Below are 25,091 nucleotides of genomic sequence, written 5' to 3'. Positions count from 1 at the left end.
CACCCTGACGGAGGAACTCAAAGAGTACTACCTCATTTGCAAAGATCCTTTCTGAGGTCAGGAACCCGGCCCTTGGAATAAAAAAGGGGACTGGTTCCTCCGGTGGAAACGGGGGGTTCATGTATTCCACTGGCAGTTCCTGTAGTGGCAAGGCGTATTAGTGTCTACTGTAATTACTTTGGACCACAACCCAGTGGTTTTCCTAAGGTGAAACACTGAACACAATGTTCGTTTGCAAAGCTGATCTTGCTCAAAGTACATGCACAATCTGCATGTTTCTGCAATAATCAACATTGCATTGCAGGCAAAAATGTAGGCTGTGTACTCAAACTAATGCTGAGCAATAGAACATAGATGCTGCTTCTGGCTTTGACCTTGTACACTGTGGTTAAGGATTTTTTTTTTTTTTTTTTTTTTTTACAAGTGCAGTATATTGGCAAAATTGCTCCACTAGAGGAACTAACAGAATATACTTTTTATGATGATCCTGTGTGAGCAGAGCTAAAAGAGTGAATTGCCTTACTAAACTGATCACACCTTCTCTTCCTTGAGCTAACAATCTTTTTACTTCGCTGTCCACCTTGCCCCTGGTCCCCTCTGGCTTTGCTTCATCCTGTCTCAGACCCTCTGGCTGGGGAGGACTCTCTGCTAGGCTGTGATCTGTTATCTCATCCTTCTACTCCTGGAAGCCAGTCTGTCTCTGCTCTCCCTTCCTCCTCCTGCTCCTCTGCTCCTCCTGGCTCCTGTCTGGAAGAGCTGGCCTCTGTGTCGCTGCCCCCTGGTCAGACAGCTTCTGGTAAGACCTCCTCTCTGCAACAACCCACAGCTAGCCTTATGTCTGCTGGGTGTTTTGGCCAATCAAACAATTTCAGTACACAAATCCACCCCAAACCATAGACCTCCTGTTCAGACAGAGAAGACAAGTATTTCTGTATAATATGTGATATAGACACATTTAATGTAATCTTCAACAGACCCTTGACTCATTTGTAGAAGAGCCAAAAGCCGCACAAAATGCATGGGCTTTAAAAGCTGTGTCTGCCCCAGCTACATCTATTTTTAATCTTCTCGCATCCTCCTTTCTTTTTGCTCTTTACTTTGGCTGCATTAAAATCCCCCCTCCATCATTCCTTCACTTCCTCTTGCTTCACCGCAGACTCTGCTTTCCTCATGTCGGGTGGGGAGAAGGGCACTGAGGACGAGTTTGACCCCATTCCCGTGCTCATCTCCAAAAACTCGAATCAAGGTAAGGCCAGCAGAATGCAGAGATGAGCAGCCACACCTGCGCCCAGACTATGAGCCACTCTCCTCAGCTCACACAGCCGCTGATCAAAGATGAAAAGCGCAGCCCCTACCGCCATTTAAAAAGCCCTGACACCGTATCTCATTATGTGACCGCTGATGTGAGAAGCCTAGTATGGGTGCGTTTGTTACATTACGTCTTTTCATCCCATAAAGCTCTCCCATTAGTGAGCTTTCGCTCCTTCATTTTTAGTTTCATACTTCCAGGGTTTCTCCACTCTGCAGGTGTTTGGCTCTGTTTTAGTTTTTCTTATGCCTCCAAAGTCGGGGAAGGATTGAAAATGATAAAAGTCTCTTCCCAAATGTAGCATGCTAGAATGACATGCCCTTAGCCTTTCCCTATTTTGATGCAGCTGTTTAAAGATTACCCCAGCTCACTCTCTGCCTGTCTCTCTTTCTCTTCATACCCTTGCTCCTCATGTACATCTCTCTGCTCTTCCTCATCCTCATCAACTCCTTGCTCTTTATTTGTTCATACGGTCTCTGTTAATATTACTTATTCTTTTGCTTGTCTTTCACACTCTTACTCTCCCTTGGCTTTTCCGTGTCCATCTCTTTCTGTCTCTCTCTCTCTCTCTTTCTCTGGCATGTTTCAGGTGGTCACTCGCGCAGCAACAGTGGCAGTTCAGAGTCCAGCATCCCCAACTTGGCCCGCTCCCTTCTGCTGGTGGATCAGCTCATCGACCTCTAGGGGGGGTGGGAGAGGTCGAAGGGGCAGTGTGCAATTGTAACAAAGGGGTGGAGGTGGGGTGGGGAGGGGATAGAGATGGGGGAAGCAGAGGCGTTTAATGTAGCACCTTACAAAGTGAAACTGAGGAGCCAGCATAGATTGGTTCAGTGGAACCTTTCTCTTAATGTGCCTCCTTGGCCTCAACTCCATCTCTACTTGCCTGATGAGCTGGTTTCAAAAATCTCTGCTGGCCATTGACATTCCCATGCTGGTAACAATCTTATATTCACCCCTCAGCACATCGTCTGCTTCTGTCCTGGCTACACCATGGTGTTCCCCATGCTTTACTCATACTCATCATTAACACCCCCCATTGAGTGCACTGCCATGGTGATCACCCTCCATCGTACGCACATACTGTACTACCTTGCTTGATCACAGCTACATTGTGTTCATAATGTTTGTAAACTTGTTCAGGGTTGAAGCTTTATTTAAATAAGCCACCTTCAGGCACACTCATTTGTGTCAGGGGTCTGACTAAAGAGTGAGTAGTGAAAAGCTTTAGACCTGCTGGATAATTTGATGCACTTTTCCTATGGAAGATTTGAACATATGTAATATAGGCCTGTAGGTAGCAAAAGTATTGACCAAGACACACCCTGTGTGAACCATTCACAGTTGTTTGCACTGATTGAACCAATTTAACCGTAATCCAAGAATGACCAGTGGTGACAAAATGGCATTCTTGTCAGTTTCCTCAAACTCTTGTGGTTTACTGCCCTGCTTGCCCATAAGCAAATTTGGCTGCCTTTTTCAAACCTTTTGTTTTGGATGTGATCTTGATGCGCACATGTAATCTGCGCCTTTCAATTCAACATAGTGACTCCCAGATAGATCAGTGACCATGTGTGTGGCATGCTGACTTTGAGCATACTTGTGTGTTTTTTATGACTTCACTCTGACTGTTGAGCAAGTGATCATGTTCCCTTAATGCTATATCTTTAAATCTATCAGTTGTGATGAACTCACAATGAAAAAGTGAAACTTGTTTAAGCCAGTGATTTTTTTTTTCTGACTAATTCGGCTGCAATGCGTTGGTCATAGCAGCACATTATTACCCTCAGCATTATCTGCAACACATGGTGTGACTATTCATGGTACAGCTGCATTTTAGGAAGGACTGAAATCGCATCTTTTTGTGCACGGGGATGGGTTCATATCTTTATCGTTGACCCATTGTTAACATTAGCACAGCTGAAAGAAAAGGGAGTGAAACTGTTTGATTTGTAACAATGCCAAAGTAAGGAAAGATTTCATTGTTTTGTGTTTCAAGTTGTACCAGCAATGCCATGTGTTGGTCCGGTCTCAGGGTCAGTGTGGTCAGTGAAGACAAGACTTTTTTTTTTTTGCAGTGTCCCACTATAACGAGAAGGATGTACAGTGTGGGTTTTGTCCAGTTTTGTGTAGATATTCTCAGACAAGCTCCACATGATAATGTATTTTTCTTGTGTGCCGGTGTGGCACTTGATCTCCCTCTTTCATTCATGTCCCCTCTGTCTTATCTAGTCAGTCCATCCATACCATATACCTTGATGTTGCTTAGCCAATGTGACACTCATTTCATTCTGACAAAATATTCCCAACAACTCCTTTGTACATAAAACCACTGTTAAAGTTTCCCCTCATTTTCCCCTCATCAGCATTGGTAAAAGTAGATTTTAAAGTGTTCAGTATTTAATGACATTTCATCTGTCATGGTATGAATTAATGTGATAGTGCTTTAGAATGAATGTATGAAGTGAGTACCAATATGATATATATAAAATTCATAAGTACATATAATAGAGAAAAATATTTCTGTGTATTCCTGATGAAGCTGTATTTAAGAGTACAAAGATGTCCCTCTCTTTTGTCTAAGGTCTTTTTGTCTTATCCTTTCATGTCTGGAATTGAAAAGACCTGTTTTGTTTTAGCTATTCTCATCCATAGGTGCAACTCTGTGCTTTTGACCCATCTCGTTGGGGTAACATTTAAAGCCCTCCATCCCAGTACTTTTCATAATGCTGGGGATTTGGTTTTAAGTTGCGTGATTGGGCGAGATTCCCTCTTCATTTTAGAGATGGCGAAGCAGAGCACATGACGGAATCTGCTTCCTGATATCTCTGTGAGCCCTTTCTCCTCTTTAAGTGCTCTCTCTCAGTCGGCTGCTGGTCATAAGTAGAGTCTTGTGTTTCTCTGAAAACACCGCCGTACATGTTACATTACATGGGCGTCTTTTCCATCGAGGAACACCTTTACAATTGTTTCTCCATTGCTATTAATGACTAAAAGGCCAGTTAGTTTATTACATTAAGCGAGGATTCCCACAAAGCATTACCTCTTCCTTTGGCTTGCCTTCAGCCAGGGGGAACTCTGTTGCGCAGACACAAATCTCCTTTTAAACTTCATATCATCTCAGATGCTTAGTATCAGACTACACTGAGATTCAAATACAGTAGGACCTAGATTATCCAACCCCAGATTATACGCAATAACCAGTCATCCGCGCAGCCATTGTTCAGCCATTGGATTTTCCATGATCTGGGATTTTTTTCTCCTCCTAGACTCCTTGTCGGATTTAAACACTCCACATTCCGGGGATGTCAGTAGTTCAAATTTGTGAGAGAAATTTCAAATGAATGTCGTTGAGTAAATGCCAGTTAAAAATTTTGCAAAAAGATTGAAAATGCCACGAATTCATGAAAGTTTGTGATTTTATGAGACTTCATGAGAACATTGCAATAAGGTAGATTAGTGTGTATGCATTCGCACTGCGATATAGACCCAAAGGGGGTGCCACAAACACCAAAACTTTATATCTCAGATTTTGCCCAACCAATTCTAATGCGATTTAGTACATGTAATACCAGGGGGCATATAATGCTAATTTCCAATTTTAGTCAAAATTGCTTCCAGTGGGCGTGGCCTGTAACATTTTAGCTGATAACTCAGATTGTCATTCCTCAGTATGGGTTAAAAGAGAACCACCTCTAAATGCTCCTATTCTCTGACAAACTGTGTTTTATGTTTCTCACTGACATAAATCCTGAGATACAGCTTGTTTCATGAAAAAATATTTGAATTGTCAAAGTCTGATGTCGCCAAGCATGAATTCTTGACACAAAAATTGCCATAACTCTGTAAAGGAATATCTTAGACACTTTATTCCATGTGCACTGTAGAGAAGAATGTGAGCAGATGAATTTGGCTCACATCTCGAGGCCACCACAGTGATTTTCATTACAGGATGGACTTTGTGTCCCATGTTCTGCGTGGGTGCTTGGCCCCCTGTCATGGCTGCCTGCAGCTGTATTTCTGTTGTTGTTACAGTATTGTTTCCCAGGAAATCGCTCCATTTTTCATTGGTTAATTTATTCCTTGCAAGTTAATAATATATTTTGTCAAATAGATTCCTCCCCTCAAAAGGTTGGTGCATTTTTATTATGTTTCAGTCATCCAAAATACTATTCAGAATACCTTCATTTTCAAGGGGTTCAGATAATCAAGGCTCTACTGTCTATTTCTACATAATACATTCAGTCAGTGCAAAATGCACTAATCAAAACAACATTTTCACTAAGATGCCACTTTTAGTGTATGCTGTGTGCATTTTTTTCCTTTTTATTTTATTACTATTACTATTTTTTCCTCCCCCAGCCCCCCAGTGTTACATATAGCGAAGGTTAGTCACATTGACCATACTTTTTCGAATTGCGTACAGTTTCTCAACATTTTTTTCCCTCTCCAAATAATGTTGTACAGTTAAGTCATTCAGAGTTTATCGGTGGCTAACCTATGCAATTCTACAGTGATGCTTATGATATTATTATTAGACACCACAGTGCTGAATCCTGTAGAGTTCTAGCCTTGCCCGTAGAGTCTTACTTGTGTTGCTGTGTGAAACCAATGTATCTACTGTGTTGGTTGAGTTAAAACAGTGACAGGTGTAATGACTTTGGTTATATTGAGCTGTTTGACATGATTTGGCAGCAAATGTCCGTATGTCAAAGCAGAATTATTATCCAGTGTGTACTTCTATTTTTATGAATTGAGGAAAACTAGCTTAAAAAAGAGGGACATTGAATAAAACTCATAAATGTGAACATAACTTGAGTCTGTTCGGGTCTTTTGGGTCACATTATTTATTCATTTTTACACTACATCTTTGTTGATATTCTCTTTGGAACCTCTATTGTACTCACCCCTCCCTGTTTTTTTTTTTGTTTTGTTTTGTTTTTTTTACTAAGATGGTAGGTCGATCATCCTTTGGGGCACCAGATTAGTTAAATTATGGTCTATCTAATCTGACCTCATGGCAGCAAGCAAGCTCTTCTCGGCATTGATTTCCGTGCCCCTAAGCCTTTATTGATATGTGCGTGCCTTGCACAATGAAAACATATTTACAAGTCTTAGTACAGTTAACATTTGGCACTCAAATTTACTTTCCTTGCAGGAAAGTAAGAGACATGGTAGCAAAGAACAGTTGTCACCCCTTTTTAAGGCAATGATACATAGGTAAATTTTTTGGGCAACTCAGATGACCAATCAGTGCCCAGTTCTTAAATCGCACTTGTAGCTAGAAATCATAGAAATAGGTTTACGATTATGTTTCATTTTTTTGCTGAAAGTGTTTGCCAATTTTCATTGCCCCAAAAGTTTCCTACTGTATCACCCCTTTTACTCACAACTTGCTTAGTTACCCTTACCTCTGACTGACTGAGCTGTACCCTGAGATTTAAAGGAAAATACCCGTGTTTTCAAGGTTTTCACTCCTACCATCCTGTTGTTCAGGGCTTCTTGGATGTCAAGTAAATTAAAACTCCATTAACTTTCACTGTCCATAGAATATAGTTCTTCTTGAAACACCATCAAATATCCCTTTCACAGACATCCTCACCAGTGCGTCTTTCTTTAGGCAACACCTTTTTAACGGCCATTTATTTGAGTTTCTGAACAAATAGTGCTTCTATTTGTCTAGAAAAATCACTATAGGTTGTGTTATATTGATAGCTGTAAGCTTATATCCCATTCGTTTTTTACATGAGTAGTTCTGCTGTTTTTGTTTTGGTAGTTAGATGATCCCTAAGTAATCGTTCAGTTAATGGAGCCCTGGTTCAAATTATGTTGAAACGCCATCATATGGGAAATTGGCCTTTGGGTAATTTAAAATAGATGTGTGATGAAGGAAATCACCCAAGAAGTGAAAAACACTGGTATTTTCCTTTAATGACTGCCACTAACATCTTCCCAAGAGCTGCCAGTTAACAGCTGCTGTCGACACCGCTGAGGTAAGACTGATCTGTCTCTGCTCCTCTGTGTCAACTTGTCTGTCTCTACTTCTGCTGTGATTCCAGTGAAAGCTCTTGCTCCTTGTTTCCACAGACCTACTCACTTCCTCAGAGCTCCTTTATAACTCAACAGAATCTATCCCAAATAAAACTGAAATTATTTCCAATGTTTCTCCTTTCGACTCCAAGTACATTAGGTATTGTTTTGATGATGGTTGAGTGAAATGTGCTTAGAGGATATTGCAAGTTGTCCTGAAAAAAAATTTGTGGAAACAAGGTTATTTCGTTGTAGTGGTAGAGTCGGATAGTCTGGTCTGTTTTGTGTAACTTGTTACGTACTGAGTAGTGTGTATTGCTTTTGTTGTCTTGTGCTGGCTCCTCACTGCTGGGCCATTCTCACTGATTCCATAGTGGATACAGATGTCAATGATGTTGCATCGGTCATATGTCATCTTTGTGGTTGAGGTTTGATGGTCTGCTAGGAATGATAGTTAAATTGGCAGCAGGACATGTGATGGTTGAGATTCAAGCAGGGGGAAGCCTCATGTTAGTGACAATATTCAAATGTTAACTACTAGTCGTTTGTTCATTTCTGAAATGCATCATTCTGTCTCTGCCCTCTACTGCAGAACTGAAAGGGGAGAGTAATGGCTACACTGTGCTTGGTGAGGGGCGAGAGACCGAACTTCCAGATGGGGATTCTCGAACAGATGGGGGCTGTGTTCACTCCAGCGATGAAGATGAGGAGGGAATGGAGGAGAAAGAGGCCCAGAAGGAAGAGCAGCAGGGCAGGGAAGCCATTGAGAGTGATGTTGCGGCCCATGACTGCAGTGGCTCCCAACCTCTGCTGCTGGACTCTGAGGATGAAGAGGAGCAAGGATCTCCTTTAGCCCTCAAGGCATCAGCACGCTCGGGTACATTACTGACACAACCATCCTCTACCTTCCATCAACCAAACACCTTCACTCAGAATCATTCCCAGCAGGCAGCCGAGTCCGCAAGGGGGACAGAGGCTGTTCCAGATGTCTTCTCAAAAGCCCCGTTTATGATTGCACAAGAGGACGCAAGCGATGTGTTTGCCAATGCTCCATTTCCACGTGCCCCCGCTACAGCTCAGCAGCAGTTGGATGTTTTCCTGCAGGCTCCCTTTGGGAAGAAGAAGGAGGCCACGGGTGTCACCAGCATGTCCCCTCAGCCCAAGTCCTCATACCCTCATCCGACCATAGTTCACGCTGCAACACCTGAACAAGGGGTCTTGGGGCAGGTGGCCCCTCAGCCGTTCCGCCCACAAGCTCTGGCCAAATACTCCCGACACTTTGATGGACCATTACCCCAGCAGCCTGTAGCAGCCCACAGAGTAGTGTCTAATGTGAGCAGGCAAGCTGCTGTGGGATCAGTCCCTGTTGGACCTCTTCACTCATGGACCTCAGAAGTGACAGCTGCAGACCCATTTGTCTCTGCACCCTTTCACTTCAAGGCCCCTCAAGAAAAGCCCTGAAGGCGCACACAGATCAGGGCATAGTCGCATAGCAGCAAAAATTATGCAAACTATCACAGGCAATCTGCATGCTGTTACCAGTGCTGCTGCTGGACTGCAGGCCTGCATGGAGCTCATTCATAACTAGCTCAAATTAGTTTTCATAGTACAAGGTCATCATTACACTTGAATGTTAAAATAGAGCAAGGAGGCTGACATAGGTCCCGGTTGCCTTTATTTGTGTTGTCGTGTCCTTTAATATCTTAAGAATCGTCATTCATTGTTTGGTACGCACACACAGGATATGGTGGTCAAGTGTTTGTTTGTTTTCTTGCCTACCTCAGTTACAGCTTTCTTGTTGGCTCTAAAATATTGCTCAGTGAGGGACTGAATAGATTATCTGCAGCTTTGGCAGGTTTATGTTTTGGACATTTGAGCTTTACTGTGAATTTGTCATTAGGCATGATTATTGCCACATTCACAAAACTCCCATTGCTCCGACGTGTTAATTCTCAGAATGGAAGTATTCAGCTTGGCTGACAAAATCATAATGGCACAAAAGCTTGAGAAGAAAAAAACAACTGTAATGGCACTTTTCTGTAAAAAGAAATGATAAAGCCTCCGTTCTTTCCTCATTACTATTGAGTTTTTGTCTCCGTGTGGTTCAGAGGAACTCACATTTACGTACATCAAACGAGAAATTTATAAACTGCCTTATGTTCTTCAAGACATGACTTGTTTTTTCCCTTAGGTCTCTTTGGTTAGGACAAAAACAGCGTTAACTCAGAATAATTATTGTCAAGTCTCATAGTTTGATATTAACCGAATGCTGGATAATGATGCATAGACATCTTGAAGAACAATGTATCATGATTTAAAATATTACTTTTTTTTTTTTTTTTTTCAATCCAAAATGTTGGCCTTTTTTCATGTGTGTTGTTATGTTTGTGATCACTGTCTTGTATTTGTCTGATGAAAATGGAATATCAGTGTTATTCCATGTAGCCGGCAAGCCTTATATAAATGTTGGGCATACAGAATACAATATAATACTTTGTGTTATAAACATGTAGTCTATAAGATTCTCTGTTGCTTCTCTGTGTTTTACAGTATGTTACTTCCCAAGCCTTACATTCTTACTCCCACAGCAAACAGCATATTGTCTACTATCACCTTTGTTTACGCTCCTCACACACTGCTGCATTTCCGCCAATTTATTGCACTTGCAGCCAGCACCAAATACTTGTACACAATCATGTACAACTTCCTTTTGCTGTCTACAGTATGCATATGCACCAGGAATGTTTTTTTGGTTTTGTTTTGTTTTTTTTTCCAAATTAGTTTGTCATGTATGTTTTATTATGGACATCTCTTTGTAAAATCTGAATGTGTACTAACTGTGATTAACTCTGGTATGCACCTGAAGTGAAAATACATACGTAGCTAACTCTCTCAGTAACTCCAATAATACTTAACCTTCAGCCACATAAATATCTACAATGCTTGTGCTTAAACATTACATTTCCAGTCAGGGATTGTAACTGTTGTCTTATCTAGTGAGTCTTTGAGTTGTGATTGGTTCATGGCATTCCTTTTGAATTTATCTTTGTTTCCATAGACATATGGAAAATGTTTTAATTGCTTTGTAAAAATCTCAAGACACTTTTTAGTTTTCTCCTTGGCACATTTAAAGGGGAACCAAAGTGTTCTTCAACCCAAAGTGTAATTCATGTATTCCTCTGTTGAAATATAAATCATCCATATTTTTCTTGAAGCGTGCAATCTTTTTTTTATAAACGTTCACTTTTTCTCACCCAACTTGTACAAATGAAGCTTGCACATATAGTCACTGACAGTCAGGATTCTCTCCAAGAATGTGTTTTGATGAGACACACAGCTGTGGGTTTATACAACATGTATTTCGACCAGTGTTGTGTAAAGGAGGATTCATCAGCTCCAGACGCTGAAACCGAAGGCACTCGTATCGAAATACTTGAGTCATGCTGCAAAGCTTTGCCTTTGAAAATTATGTTGTATGTTATAAAAAAAAAAAATTAAATGAATGTAAAACCATTTTTGCACCGTTTTTGCATTTATTCAGCATTTATTGTATGAAAATGACGTTTAAAAAGTTTAAAAAAAAAAAAAAAAAAAAAAAAAGTGGCAAAATTCCACAACTCCACAACATTCATTAATTGATGCAGTTATTTACATTAATTTATCCATGAACCTTTACTTAATCATGGGAACGCATTATTGAGGACGACTCTTCATTTTCAGTGGTGTCGAGAAAATGGACCACACAAAAAATAAAATAAAAACAACGAAGAAATCTAACATTATAAAAACAAAATATGTGTAAAATGAGCCTACGGTCACTAAGCGATAGATGTGCGCACAAGTAATAGCGCAAACACTTCGATTATCATTGAGTTTATTAGAAATGGGATAGAAGCAGCAGAAAGGCACAAAGCGCAGCGGGAGAGGAGAGCCGGCTCCTAAAAGGTGTCGGACAGCGGAAATGGCTCCTTTCGTGTAAGCAGCCGTTCCTTGTTTGTATGTAGTTGTTAGTTAGCAATGTTATTACATTCTTTAGACTCGTTTTTCTCCTTTTAATATATATCCTGCGTGTTAACTTGAACGTTTTAGTGTTGCCCCAAACCGTTCATGTTTGCGCGTCTCTAACGTCAAGCTTTTCAATTTCATTTTGAAACGCGGGACCTGAAGTCTAGTTTTTTCTTTACGCCGACTGACGCTGTTTTTTGTTCTCATAACTGTGCCAGATGTTTACAAACTATGCAGTAAGAGGTAAGTGATAACCCTTTTTGTTTTCGTGGAAACTTATTCGTGTAACGCTAGCGCAAGAGCGAAAGTTGTCTAAGCTAGTGGTTAGCATTAGCGTTAGCTCAGTGCGCCTCATGTGTCTAGGTTGTGGGATGCTGGGCTGCTTTTCATGCCGTGTTGCTCGCCTTTCACGGTGTTTTTAATGGTAAACATGTTGCCTGGGTGGGTTTGTGTCAACGTAACTAGGTAAAGTCAGCAGCGTTGCCCTTTCCTGAGCACGATGGCTACTCAGAGAGTGCTGCCGCAAAGCAAAGAGACTCTCCTGCAGAACTACAACAAGAGGCTGAAGGATGACATCCGGTCCATCCTGGACAACTTCACCGAGATCATCAAGACAGCCAAGGTAACACCACTGCGCTCAAACTCTTTATTTACTCCGGTCCCCATGTTGTTTCAATCAAGAGCGAGGTCATACTTCAGATAGAGAGATACTTTATTGATCCCAGAGGAAATTTAAGCATCCCAGTTGCTCAAGTACAGTAAATATGCACAGTGCAGTACAGACACTTGGCCAAAATGAGAAAGGAGAAATGCACACCATATTTGTAGCCTACACTAAAATAGCCTGCACATGAAACAATGGCCCACACACTACACAGTAGCCTAAAGCAGACTGTAATCCTAACAAATGAGCTTGTGCTTTAGAAAAATACAGTAATGAAATAAAATAAAAAAGTAAAGTAAAATAATAATTTAAAAAAATAGCCTGGAGAGGTGGCCGCACTATGTACATAAACCAGTCACTGTTGATGTAGTAGTGGACGGATAATGCAGCAGATGAATAATAGTTCCACAGTGCAAAATAGAGTGTGCATTGACAGTAACAGTAGCCAGTTATGAAGAGATTATTTCAGATCAAGTGATTAAATCATACAAAAACAAAGCGATGCAGTGACTAGCACAACAGCTAAAGGGGCTATTGTAAGACATAGTTCACAGTGCAAAAAGAAAGTGCAGTGACACTAACAAGGTGAGCAAACCGTCGACCAGCAGATGTAAAATCATGTCTGCCTATGTACTTTGTCATAGTATCCCCCCATCTGTGTTTCAGTCTATTGCTATGGATTATGGGATATGTTTGCTACATTTATTTCCCTCAGATAGAAGATGAGACGCAGGTTTCTCGAGCGACCCAAGGGGAGCAAGACCACTATGAGATGCACGTCAGAGCAGCCAACATTGTAAGTATTGGAGCAGCAACAGAATATTTATTGAACTGCATTTCTTTTTTTTTTTTCTTTCTTTCTTTTTTTTTTGAGAATGGAAGTGCAGAGGGAGACACAGGAGAGAAAGCCCTGGTGCAATTTGATCTTAGGCCAGTCATGTGTTTGTAGAGGGAGAGGACTTAACTTGAGTACGCCTTGGTGTTTAGTTACTTTATATGCAAGGAGAATCTGTTACCTTGGTAACAGCTTATTCAGTGGAAGCATAATACTAGATGGTTCAATTAAATCAGTAAATCATCAGTTACATGTAAGCAGAAGCTAGCACAGCCCTGAGGGATGGTGTGGGTGAAACATCAGGTATTAGGTCTGTGTAAATGTGAGAACTGATACTTTAATGGGAACAATATTTAGATAAACTGTTAGTTTGGAAGACATGTAATTCAAAATTGAAAGCACACAGTAAATGGTCCAATAAATTATCAGTTACGATATTTATTCAGAAGCCAGCTTATAAAACAGCCCTCTTACCCAACAGTTCAACCACAGTTTGCTGGCTACTGAATAAATGTGCCAACTGATCATTTACTAGCACTGTTTTGTGTGACCTTTATCTTCTCAATAGCTTTTTGTCTTAGCTGATCTGAAATGCATCACACCTTGTATTTCAGTCAAACAGGTACATTTTTTTCTTTTCTGAACTTGCTCTCCAGTCCAGAAAAACAGGCTGAACAGATGAATCATAGTCCTGCTTTTCATCTCTGGCATTGTTTTCTCCTCTCCGTGCTGCTGTATCAGGTGCGTGCCGGCGAGTCCCTGATGAAGCTGGTATCGGACCTGAAGCAGTTCCTGATTCTGAACGACTTCCCCTCGGTGAACGACGCCATCAGCCTCCAGAACCAGCAGCTGCGCTCGCTGCAGGAGGAGTGCGACAAGAAGCTCACCTCTCTCCGCGACGAGATCGCCATCGACCTGTACGAGCTCGAGGAAGAATATTACTCCTCCAGGTACAAGTAGGCTCACACTTGCCTGCATCCCACTGCCCCTCTCTAGCCCTACGCCCAGCACTGTGTACACTCTTGCCTTTGCCATTCACCTCTAAGCGTTACGAAGGGTGTAACTCTACCCCCATCTCAGCCCAGAAGCTTTTTAATGTCGTGGTCGTCTCACCTTCATATGTATATCAAAGCTGTGCCATTCACCATTCATCAACAAACAATATGTGGCTGATGTCCATTGAGTGATGCCAGCCTGATGGCATCGCCCAAGACATGACGGAGCTCATCACACAAGGTGCTGCATACCCACCAGTGACTTTATATTGTGCCTTCATGTGTTTTTTCTGCTCCATGGTGTGTGTCCTGATTGTCCATGGTACACAGGAAATCCAATGTTAGCCTTCAGCATTAAAGGGGGATACCACTGAACATAAGCATCTTTATGTCCTAAACTTGGGCAGTTCATTGTGTGTAATCACTGCTGTCCCACAGGTGACCTGGTCCTCTAATTTGCTCTTTCTGTAAAGTCAACTGAACATCAGACAGCAGAGATGGAAAAGCAGAATGATTTTCTGATGATAGGGATTAAGGTGGTGTTTCAGAACAGATAGCGCTCTTCTTAAAGGTGCATGTAAAATTGCATTGAAGTGAGGACCCTTTAGGCTCAACTCAGAAATGTGGAGTGATCATGAAATTGTTTGTTTGAGTCTGAATGGTTGTCATTGGATCTGATGGCATGAGGGCCATTTTGATTCAATGGACCAAAAAAGCAAATATATATGAAATTTGAAGTTTTAAGCCGATCTGGGTTTCATCTCATGTTACTGGAATAAGTTACGTGCTTATTCCACGTTTTTAATTAGTTGAGTTTAACTGGTCCTTATGGGTTGATAGATTTACATTAATGATTCATGGCACTTGAAACACAAGGGTTTGTAGGGAAAGGGAATAAAAAAAAACTTTCTGGAAAATAAATGAATTTAAAGAACCAAAACTATATTGAAAATAGAATTTTTATCAATAATAAATTCATTTTAACATTATTTATATAGTTCAATTTAATTGCTAAATGTAAAGGTGGTAAGGTAAATTTTGAGTATGAATTGTATAAAAGTGTAATCACACCTGACAGTTTCCTGTTATTTATTTGAGGGCCAATCCGAGGCTACTGGTAGTTACCCAAGTGGGAATTTTCTGTAACACAGTCAGGTCTTTAATACTCCGTCCTTCACCCTCCACTGATCTGAACTGTAACTGTGCAAGCTGTGTCCATCACACATGGTGCTGTTGCACACATTTGTACCAGTCTGTGTCAGCTATTTTCATAGACTCACGGCAACTAATAAATAAAGTAGAGACAAAACTTTGTAGTAGTTTGTCTAATTTGTGCTGTCTCTAAGAAAGCACCGAGAAGTGTCTCTCAATCCTGCTTTAAGCATGCCGGATGGCTTTCCTTCCTCGCTGCACTCTCCTCTTTCAGCAACTTATCCCACTTCTTTGCTGAAGTTAAAATCAGTAATTTGTCTTCATAACTCTGTGTGCATTATCTAGTCCATACACCTGTTGTAGAGCAATACAGCGCTCTCAATGGGTGCTTCGGGTGTGTTCAAGGTTGTCAGGTTTCTTTTAGAGTTCAGTAAGCTTGCACTCTTCTGTAAGGCAGTACCAGAAGAGCAGAGCTTTCTTTTGATTCTTGCTGTTGTTTCTGGTGCTTTTGCATAACCTTCATGCTTGTCTGTCTTGTCGTACGTGTGCCTTTAAGTGCCCTTCTCCATGTGTATGAATGAGCTTGTTCTGACTTGGCGCTCTTGTCTGCTCCTCTCTTTCTGTGCTGCGCTGATTCTTTGCCTCCTATTGGTTTCTGTTCTGGAAAGCTACAGTCAGTGGGACAGCACTGACCTGCCCCTGTGTGAGGCCTACCGGCGGCGAGACAGCTGGGCCTCCCCGGGCACCAGCTGCAGTTCCGCCCACGGGGACAGAGAGGACATGGACGAACCTCCCTCACAGGAGACAAACGCCCAGCACCACCTCAATGGACATGGGACCGCCTCTATAGAGAAACCATGAAGCACTGCAGTTTGGCACACAAAACACTCCTGCCCAGTTTGCATGGCAGTGGTATAGGTTAGTGTTAGTGACTAGGGCTGGGTGATATTTCTATATCAGTGTTGGTTTCAAAGGCCAAATGACAGTAAGGGGACTGAATTTTATCAACTTATTAGACTGTTGTAGCTGTCCTGTTATTTTCATCTACCTGCTTGGTCATCATATTCACATCCTGTGTGTAAATACCTTATGAATGCACCAATAGTCATCCTTGAAATATCACCACAGTATCAATATTGAAGTACTTGCTCAAAGATAATGTGATATTTGATTTTGTCATATTGCCCAGCCCTATTAGTGAGTGTCCACCTTAAGAGAAGTGGAGTGGAACTTGAAATTTAGTATGGAGGGTTTCCTTTTGCTTATACAGGTAACAAACATCTGGTAACTTTTTTTTTTCTTGAAAAAACACCACAAACGATCATTCGCACAGCTATCAAAACAGTCTTTGCTACAGTTAAATATCCATGCACAGCTTCTTACAGCCATGTTTAGCACTGCATTGTGTAATTAATGAATTTTATTTGTGAAAGTATACTTTTGTATTTTTTTTTTTTTACTCCATGATGCATTAGTGAAATTAAAGTACAATGATAAACTCAGTGGTTTCACATTTTTAATCAAATTACATTTTTACACCCAAAAGTCTTAAAAATAATTCGACTGACAATCAAAATTTGACAGTGGAATAAAATGCAAAACTCAACGTTAATGGTTCAGGATATCTACCATTAAAGAGGAATAGGTCTTGATTAACATCTTAGGCTGTTCCTATGATCTATAACAGTCACACCATTTGCAAACATTTTACATCATGATGACAAGGTTTTACTCTTGGGAAATCGCTGTGTTAATAATACAGGGCAGTCCTAAACCATAGGAATAACATACGCTCTTAATGTAATGCCCCTTTTCTGGATTTCATTTTCCACTGCAGATAGTAACCCCTCACAGTGAAGCCCTGCCAGTCACTTGTGGACATGTTGACCAGTTTTTCCTCTCTTCTCTACCAACACCCCAAATGAGTTTATTTTATAAAAGAAAAAAAAAAAAACAAGACCAACTCAGCAACCAATTCACTGAAAACCTTAATTTTTTATACTGACAAGTTTCACGAGTCTTGCTATGATATTTCCTGGTTGTAAACATAGCCGTTAAAATTTTCTCAGACCAATCAGTGGCCTGCAGGGTTTTCACGTCACCTTTTAGCCTCAACGGATTTGTTAACAAAAATGCAGCAGATATTATCAAACAACTATCATACAAGTTTCAGATACTGTCACTTACTTTTGCCTTATGAAAAAGCAAAAAAAAAAAAAAAAAAAGACTCAAGCTGTTACTATGCAGTGATAAAGGGGCATAAGTGTCGTCTCCCTTTAACAAAAAACCACCAGTAAATCCATCCGCCATTTCAACAGTGAGATGTCTTTGAAACAATAAAAAAAGAGGTATGCATTTACAAAATATGTATATACAACACTGTCCTGGGAGTCATCATTGAATAGGTAAGTGTTTGGAAAAACTACCCATTTGGATCTTTTTTCACTCATCCAGAAGCTTCAGTCAATAGAAAAGTGGGCGTCAGGTAATGTACTTTAAATAACATCCGACTTCTCAGTAGCGGCGATTCATCTTCTTGAACTTCTCATAGTGGTAGTCGTCTGTGGCCTTTTCATTATTTGGCCGTTTGCGGTAGTTGGGCGGTGATGCTGCTGCAGGTAAACACAAGATGATTTGAGTCGCATTGTTTTATCAGTTTAGGAGAATAAGAGTAAATACAATTTCTGCATTGCCTGTGTGAGTCAGAGTGGATCAGTGCTCCGTCTTACCCTCTGGCCCTGGTTTCTCTGTGTCACCCACACGCAGCGGCCTTGCCTTGGGCTCCTCCCTGTGTCTGTGGTGCCTCTGCGGTGCGTTTGCATCCTCATGATAGACTGAGAGGAGAACAGATATGCACTGTTAGGCAGTCCCTTGAGTTACAGCTCAAATTATGGACAAGACTGTGGCTTCACAGATTTTACAAGCAAATCGGACTCAGCGCTCACAGCGGTTGTGTTGGACGTAGTTGACGGCGATGTTGGTGGGGACGAATGATGTGCCGTGGTCTTTCTTCTTATTCCTCTGCTCTGCCAGCAGCTTGGCCTTTGCATCCTCCGTTTGGATAATATTCTTTATCTTTGCACTGGAAAAAAGTTAAAGTGACAGTTAAGTCTTTCCTGTAGGCTGAAACCTTACATTAGATTACAGGATTCTGTTAAAATGTAGACTCTTGCTCACAGATTAAACCCAAAAAACATGTTAGTGTTATTAAAAGAAGTCAAGTCTATAGAATCACTCAGACTCTCAGACACATACTCAATTCCGAGATCGACCTCAGGGATCCCACTCAGCATCTGATTGGATAACATCTCCTCTGTCTTCTTGGCAGAGTTGACTCTGATGTTTTCAGGCAGCTCATACAGGAGATCCTCCGCGTTCTTCACCTTGACCTTCTGCTCCTCAGCCTCCACCAGCCCCTTCTTCTTTTTCAACTCTGTCTCAATGTACTTCATCCTGTGAGTGAGGAGCGAGAATAGATTACACATTAATACAGTTAAAAGCAAAGTCCAGGCATTGAGACATTATTCAGATTAAAGAGTGCTATGAATATCTGGGTTAAGGTGTGCAACTGTTGCAGACTGTTGTGAAGGAAAACAACTTTTTCTGTGCAGTAATAGTATCAAGGTGCCTTGTGTAATCTATGGATATGACTAAGCCTGGCATGTGGTAGATTGATAATAACTATCAAGGAAGAACTATTTGTGTTATGATTTCCAAACAAAATAAGCTATTGATTTAATATGTTAATCCTCCACACTTTAACAAAACAACCCACTACATTTAACTGTATTTAAAATGTAGTTTACCCATATATAGCAAATATGCTTGTGCTTTACATTTCAGGTGGAGTGGTGAGGGAGGGAGTGTATTCATGACTAGAATGAGTGGTGGCGGCTATGTTTGTCTTTAAAATCTCCAGGCATTACCACCAAAATGCTGTAAAAGCAGTGTTGTTGTCACTAAGAACTGCTGACCAGAACTGTTCCACTACAAGCCAAACAGAGCTTCTCATTTCAGATGAAACGCATGAAACAAGCTGAGACGGCCAGTTTCATGACTGTATCACACAGCAACACACAGAAAACAGAGAAAGAAAAAATGTCATGATCTATACCAGAGTGTGTGTGTGTGTGTGTGTGTGTGTGTGTGTGTGTGTGTGTGTGTGTGTGTGTGTGAGCAGCCTGCATACATGTCTGCGTCCTCATCTCTTCTGTTTGTCTCAGCTGAGAAAGAGGTGCCCAGGTTGAGCTCAGTCTCATCTTCTGTCCTGCAAGTGAAACAGAGGCCATCTGGGTCAGCAGAGTGAAATGACACGATACACATTTATTGTTTTATGATGATGAAAACAACACACACAACAAGGATGCAATCTGCTGAGGCCATTAAACTAAACCCACTAACAGCAGTAACAGTTTTTTTCTTTGTCACTCACATGTCCCTGTTCCTGTCCTTGACTTTCTTCATATCTACAACCCCTCCCGTCTTCAGTTTGAAGGGGTCATCCTGGAACAAATGTGTATGACAATCGAGATACATGTAGCGAGCAAAAACTCAACATTAGTCTTATCAAAAATGCATTAACCATGCTAGTCGGCCATAGCTACATGCCCACTGAAAATGCATGGCAGGTCACTTACATCAATTTCAGCTCCGGGCGGCAGCTTCTCCCCGACCAGCAACGCGGTAACACTGAACAGCGAAAAATATATATGAGCATTACTTCACTTTACATCTCAAAAATGTACTTTCAATCACAAGCTAACTAACTGTGTTGAAATACGCAGGATTTTGGAGAAGTCTTACTCTACCTGACTCCATTCTGACGTCTCCGCAAACTCTGAATCTCTTTGGCCTCGTCCACTTTTGTTCTAACGTTAAATGAAGGAGAAGAGACATAATTTGGACCACATTCAGTAACACTAACATAAACCTAGGCCAAATAAATGTCGAGACAATAAACAGGTCGTGTTATCTTTGGCAACAATAACGCTACAAAGTACAGCGCAGAGTTAGCTAGCATGGCTCACAACTTTAAGTGAAGATAACGTTGACGACGTAGCATTTCAGTAAAGGTAGCACACTTCACCTCACTTCCTCGGTTATTTCATCTTCCTCCAAATCTGACGAGTCCCTCCTCCTGCGAAAGTTTTTCCCGGACGGCATTTCTCTAGCTTAGTTGTTTGGTGAAAAAACAACCAAATGTTAAAATAAAAACAACGAGCTGCCCAGCCTGGAAACCGCAAACATCGGGGGGGAAACTTTAACCGACGTACAACAATAATCACATCACTTCCGCAGGTACAAGCGGCCACTAACATGACGACGTCCGGTCGTTTTTTTAGGTAACCATAACAAACATGGCGACTTGCAGGCAGGTGGGAAGGTTGTTGAGTATTTCAGCAAGACTTGTGCGCCCGTAAGTTCTCCTCTTTGCGCTACAGGGTCTGGTGGTGAGCTGTTATACATTTGCTGTTTAAATTGTCGGTGTGTGGCGTTTTGTAGCCGCTAACAGTTTTGTCACATAACGGTAACGGCAGCAGGAAGACGGGAGTGACGCAGATAAGGAGCAATAATGTTAATCTCAGAAGGCGTGCTGCTGCCGGCATCTTTTAATCCAGTGTTTTTTTAATGTTTCTGACTTACTTAGCGTTATTCACACGATCTGTTCTCTGTAACCTTACCTTTATATGCATACCCTAGAAACTATTGCATTTGCATCCTCTGCTTCGCTCTGAGGTTGTATAAAACACATGTTTGATAAATGAGGTCACCATACTCCACTGCATCTCTGAAATGTTTTGAATAATAGTTTTTTTTTTTCCTCGATTGTTTTATTTTGCTATTTTGAGGGGTGTATTGTTTTGATGTTTACTGTGTGAAGCACTTTAAATATATTTGTAGTTCTTAAATAATGTCTGATTGATTGATCATTTTGGAGTATCTACAGCCAGATTTTTAGTGCAGCACTGTTACGGTGGTGTTGACACTGAATCAATTGTGAATAGACTAAAAAAATCTCCAGTCTGAGAATATATACTCATATGGCATATGGATTTACACGGAGACAAATGGCGACTAGAATATGCTATAATAAACATCAGTCATATTAGACTCCCAGTGCAACAATATGTGCTGCTTCTGCTATAAAGGGGGTTTTGTATTACACTATATATTAACACTGTGTGCAAAAGGTCTACAGGAGATTAGTCTTACACAGATTTGTGTGATTTTAAAGCAGTCATTGCCACATCTTTAAGCAGGCATAATGAAATTAACAGCACTTGCATGACTATAGATGCAGTGGCATGTATATGTTAATGAGGTTTGGATTTTTTTTTTTTTTTTTTTTTTTTTTTTTTTTTGGCTTGGTGACAATAAAAAATAAATAAATAAATTTACTTCCCCCTATTGTCTTAGACTTGCTGGCTATGGATATCAGAGTGCCAGATTGCACTCCCTCTCACACAACAGAGGAGTCACAGGGAGATGGCCGCAGACAGCCCTTTGTGCTGTTCCTGGTTGGTATTCCTGACACATGATTGCAGCCGCTTAGCACAGACAACACACAGTGTTATGACACATTCACATTGTTCTGTTATGTCTCCCACCAGCAAGGACCATGTTCATTCAGACCCAGGACACACCCAACCCAAACAGCTTGAAGTTTCTACCCGGCCGCACAATTCTTGAATCAGGAACAAAGGATTTTGCAGGCCCTCGTGATGCGTACTGCTCTCCTCTAGCCAGGTATACTCTATATTATATGTTGTCAAATAGGAGGGTAGTTAAAGGAGAATGCACTGCAGTTTAATATTTTGCGTTGTACTTGGAGAGTAGTACTAAAAGCAATGTCTGTACTGATGAAGTAAGTGCCAGTTGAACCAGAAGTGAAACCTGAGGATATCCTTGAGTCTGCACCCTGTGTTCTCCCTGCCCCCCTTTTTTTTGTTTGTTTTTTGTTTTGCATATCTAAGTACAAGGGCAGTCCAACTAGTTATTGTGTGAAAGATCATTTCTCTGCCAAAGTCTGAAACCAGAGAATCAAGACTAATATTTGATGCTGTGGTGTTGCTGGATCTCTTTGCATTAGATCCAGCAGCATGATGAATGACATGACTGTGAGCTTTAAACAGCTCTGAAATATGTATAGTATATCTAGTATAATATAATTAAACTAATATAACCATATAGATATTTGAATGTCAATTAGAGAAGAATATACCATCTCAAAATAATATTCTTAGAGCTTCATAATCATTATCGCTGTTTTATTTTTGTATTTTTACTTTTATTGCTCTCATGTGTTCTTGTCTCTTATATGTTCAGCATTTTTAACTGCAAACTGTATGAAAAGGGCTATATAAAGCTTAATAGACTAATGCTATAAATGTTATTAATGACTTTTTAAAGCAATCAAGTGGAATTTGATTAATTGAAAACATAATTAAATTTTGTTATATTACTGTCCTCAAGGAAAATTAATTTAGCCTATATTTTTATTCTGGCTGGCAAAGGTCATTGAGATTGTCTAATTGCCTCATATACATGCATGTCTCATTTAGACATGTATATTGCAGATGATTAACACACATGTAGATTAGAACTGGGAAATATGGACAAAATCAATCACCTTCGTATCAATATTGTGACAATATTTTGGGGACGACTGCTTTCACAAAATATTTACACAGTGAGATTTTTAATAAATAGACATTTTGATAAATGGCAGTGTAATAACTAAGTGGCTAAAGGTAAATAATAGAACAGGTAAGTTAGTTAGTCAGGTAAGTTCGGAAAATTACATCACTTTGCCGTGATGCAGCTTTTAAAACCAGGAGAAGACATCACTTTTACAATATCACAATAATTATGATATCCAAAATCCCAGACAATATCTAGTCTCATCTCACAATATCAATATTATATTGATATACAGTATTGCCCAGCCCTAGTATAGATACATAGTATAACTTTTTTTTCTAGTAATATCCACTGTTCATGCTGTTTGCATAACCTCAGTTTGTTTTTTAGCATATCCAGTGTCAAATAAAATTTTGACTCTGAATATGTTATGATTGTGTTTGAAATGCTGCAAAATGTAAATGAAGCTGTGCCCGTGTTTTTCCATGCATCCTTCAGACAGCTGTTCAGAATTGATGGTGTCAAGAGTGTCTTCCTGGGCCCGGACTTTATCACCATAACAAAGGTAATGCCAGCCCCAGTCTAAGTGAACCACAAAGTATGGCACAATGTGATATCATTTGATGGGAACAAGTCCTTTTCCTTCTTCCCACATTCAGGGTGATTTAAATATGGAATGGAAAGTAATCAAACCTGATGTATTTGCCGCTATCATGGATTTCTTCGCCACTGGACTTCCTGTTTTGAATGAGGACAGCCTTCCTAGTGCAGATACAGGTAAAGAACACGCCAACATGTGCAAGAGCATCATGTAAATCAATGGAAATCAGGGCAAGTTGTCTGTGAATGCAAATGATCTCCTGTTTGCAGCTCCGTCAGATGATGATGACGAAGTGGTCGCGATGATCAAAGAGCTCCTGGACACTCGAATCAGGTACCTGCTATTGGATGGATTGCACTCAGGTCTATATACTTACTGACCCGTTTTAAAATCAGTGCTCGATCAAAGTTTCATTTTGTCCTCCCCGTTCTGTGAATGCTGATGGTTTTCTGCTGCAGGCCAACGGTGCAGGAGGATGGAGGAGATGTTCTGTATCGGGGCTTTGAGGACGGCATTGTCAAACTGAAGCTGCAGGGCTCCTGCACCAGCTGTCCCAGCTCCATCATCACCTTGAAGAGCGGAATCCAAAACATGTTGCAGTTTTATATCCCGGAGGTTGAATCAGTGGAGCAGGTTTGTCTCTCCACCACAAGATAAATTTTCCTCAGTTTCTTCTTTAGTGTCTTATTCTATTTCAAAGGTGTTTGCACCCTGCTAAGATTGTAATTCTGGGGAAAATACTGGTTTTTGGCATGCAATGGTCAAATTAATAGAGATTTAATTAAAATGTCATCAAAATGCCTTCAAAAACCACACTGGTTTTTGTTGTGCAGGTTTGTGAAGCTGAAAAAACATTTGGTAATTACATCTTTTTTAGAATTCTTTGAAGTTCTTGTCTTGATTGTGCATTGACAAGTAACTGAGAAAAATATGGGAAAATACTATTGTAGTATAGATGCACTCTCACTGCTGTCCCAATACACACATGGCTTCACATTTTTATACATAATACATAATATATATATATATATATATATATATATATATACATACATACACACACATATATATATACATATTTATATAGCTGCACACCAGTTGATTTTATATAGCATGAGAGAATTATTTTTGTGAAGAGTAATGTTCAGCAACTGGAAAACTGTGGAACTTTAAATTGGAAAATACTTTTTTAAATTCGCAGGTGAAGGATGAAGAAGAGGTGGCTCAAGCTTGACTCCCAGACCTGCACATTCCTCTCCACCCTACCACCACCTCCTTCACCTCCATCGTGTAGTTTCATTTGATGAGTGTCTTAGAAGCTGCTCTACTGAGTAGTTGCGATGAGAAAACTGTCTGTTTCATCCAGCGAGGTGCTCGTTGACCTTGATGATGGTTGTCAGTACACTGTTCAAAAGTGTTTCAGGATGCAGAAACACCACAGTCCAGGAGATCAGAGCGTAGAGGGTAATGTCAAACAACTGATGGCTCAAGAACTCAGATTGTATTTATTTCATGTTATTATTACATTTCCAAATCAGTCACTAGAAACAACAGCATCCAAGTCTCCACTGTTTTAAATGCAGATATGTATATAAATAAAGTTTATTATAATTACATTCCTTACCTGGGTGTCTCTCCTCTGTCACACAGATTACTGTCAGAGTTGACTGTGTTTAATCTTTTGATTTCTGAATAAATTGTGTGTGAACCTTTTTTTTTTTTACTTTATAGCATAACAACTAATGATCTCTGAACACTTCAAGCACACTAGAGACTTCCATTTGCAAATTGTTTGGAAATGAGTTCAGACATTTGGTTGATTATAACTAACCCATTTTCAATAGAAATGCTTATAAAAGTTG

General features: G+C 40.4%; 4 protein-coding genes across 10 annotated transcripts in view; 3 read left to right on the top strand and 1 right to left on the bottom strand.

Annotated features, from left to right (window-relative positions):
- aak1a (AP2 associated kinase 1a) overlaps positions 1–10,849 on the top strand; it is a 30,943-nt gene extending 20,094 nt beyond the window's left edge. For both annotated transcript variants that reach the window (XM_030059649.1, XM_030059650.1), the window contains 3 exons: positions 623–796; positions 1,157–1,246; positions 7,929–10,849. In XM_030059649.1, coding sequence (XP_029915509.1) covers positions 623–796; positions 1,157–1,246; positions 7,929–8,797 — 1,133 coding nt within the window. In that variant the 3' untranslated portion in view covers positions 8,798–10,849. The remainder of the gene's footprint in view (positions 1–622; positions 797–1,156; positions 1,247–7,928) is intronic.
- A 336-nt stretch (positions 10,850–11,185) lies between these two features.
- Positions 11,186–16,489, top strand: med22 (mediator complex subunit 22). Of its 5 annotated transcripts, XM_030059657.1 has the most exons (6): positions 11,235–11,311; positions 11,560–11,584; positions 11,807–11,963; positions 12,721–12,801; positions 13,582–13,790; positions 15,656–16,489. In XM_030059657.1, exons 3-6 carry the CDS (start codon positions 11,841–11,843, stop codon positions 15,846–15,848), a joined length of 606 nt encoding a protein of 201 aa, XP_029915517.1. In that variant the 5' UTR covers positions 11,235–11,311; positions 11,560–11,584; positions 11,807–11,840; the 3' UTR covers positions 15,849–16,489. The 5 variants fall into 5 exon arrangements, with proteins under 5 accessions (XP_029915518.1, XP_029915517.1, XP_029915519.1 ...); XM_030059658.1 differs by lacking the exon at positions 11,560–11,584 and having other exon boundaries at positions 11,186–11,311; XM_030059659.1 differs by having other exon boundaries at positions 11,255–11,584; positions 15,662–16,489.
- A 1-nt stretch (position 16,490) lies between these two features.
- On the bottom strand, positions 16,491–20,274 carry c9h9orf78 (chromosome 9 C9orf78 homolog). Of its 2 annotated transcripts, none has more exons than XM_030059653.1 (9): positions 20,074–20,274; positions 19,796–19,855; positions 19,625–19,676; positions 19,420–19,490; positions 19,177–19,254; positions 18,243–18,440; positions 17,933–18,069; positions 17,717–17,821; positions 16,491–17,596 (listed from the first exon to the last, which is right to left on the bottom strand). In XM_030059653.1, the coding sequence occupies exons 1-9, from the start codon at positions 20,148–20,150 to the stop codon at positions 17,502–17,504; spliced, it is 873 nt and encodes a 290-aa protein (XP_029915513.1). In that variant the 5' UTR covers positions 20,151–20,274; the 3' UTR covers positions 16,491–17,501. The 2 variants fall into 2 exon arrangements, with proteins under 2 accessions (XP_029915513.1, XP_029915512.1); XM_030059652.1 differs by having other exon boundaries at positions 16,491–17,599; positions 20,074–20,273.
- A 10-nt stretch (positions 20,275–20,284) lies between these two features.
- On the top strand, positions 20,285–24,848 carry nfu1 (NFU1 iron-sulfur cluster scaffold homolog (S. cerevisiae)). The gene is made up of 8 exons (XM_030059655.1): positions 20,285–20,403; positions 21,405–21,505; positions 21,599–21,734; positions 23,127–23,193; positions 23,288–23,405; positions 23,499–23,562; positions 23,688–23,862; positions 24,431–24,848. Exons 1-8 carry the CDS (start codon positions 20,345–20,347, stop codon positions 24,461–24,463), a joined length of 753 nt encoding a protein of 250 aa, XP_029915515.1. The 5' UTR covers positions 20,285–20,344; the 3' UTR covers positions 24,464–24,848.
- Positions 24,849–25,091: the final 243 nt, after the last annotated feature.

The sequence above is a fragment of the Myripristis murdjan genome, chromosome 9, assembly GCF_902150065.1.
Source record: "Myripristis murdjan chromosome 9, fMyrMur1.1, whole genome shotgun sequence".
Classification (NCBI taxonomy): Eukaryota; Metazoa; Chordata; class Actinopteri; order Holocentriformes; family Holocentridae; genus Myripristis; species Myripristis murdjan.
The sequence above is the reverse complement of the archived record's forward strand: the minus strand, read 5'-3'. Positions and strand labels throughout refer to the sequence as shown.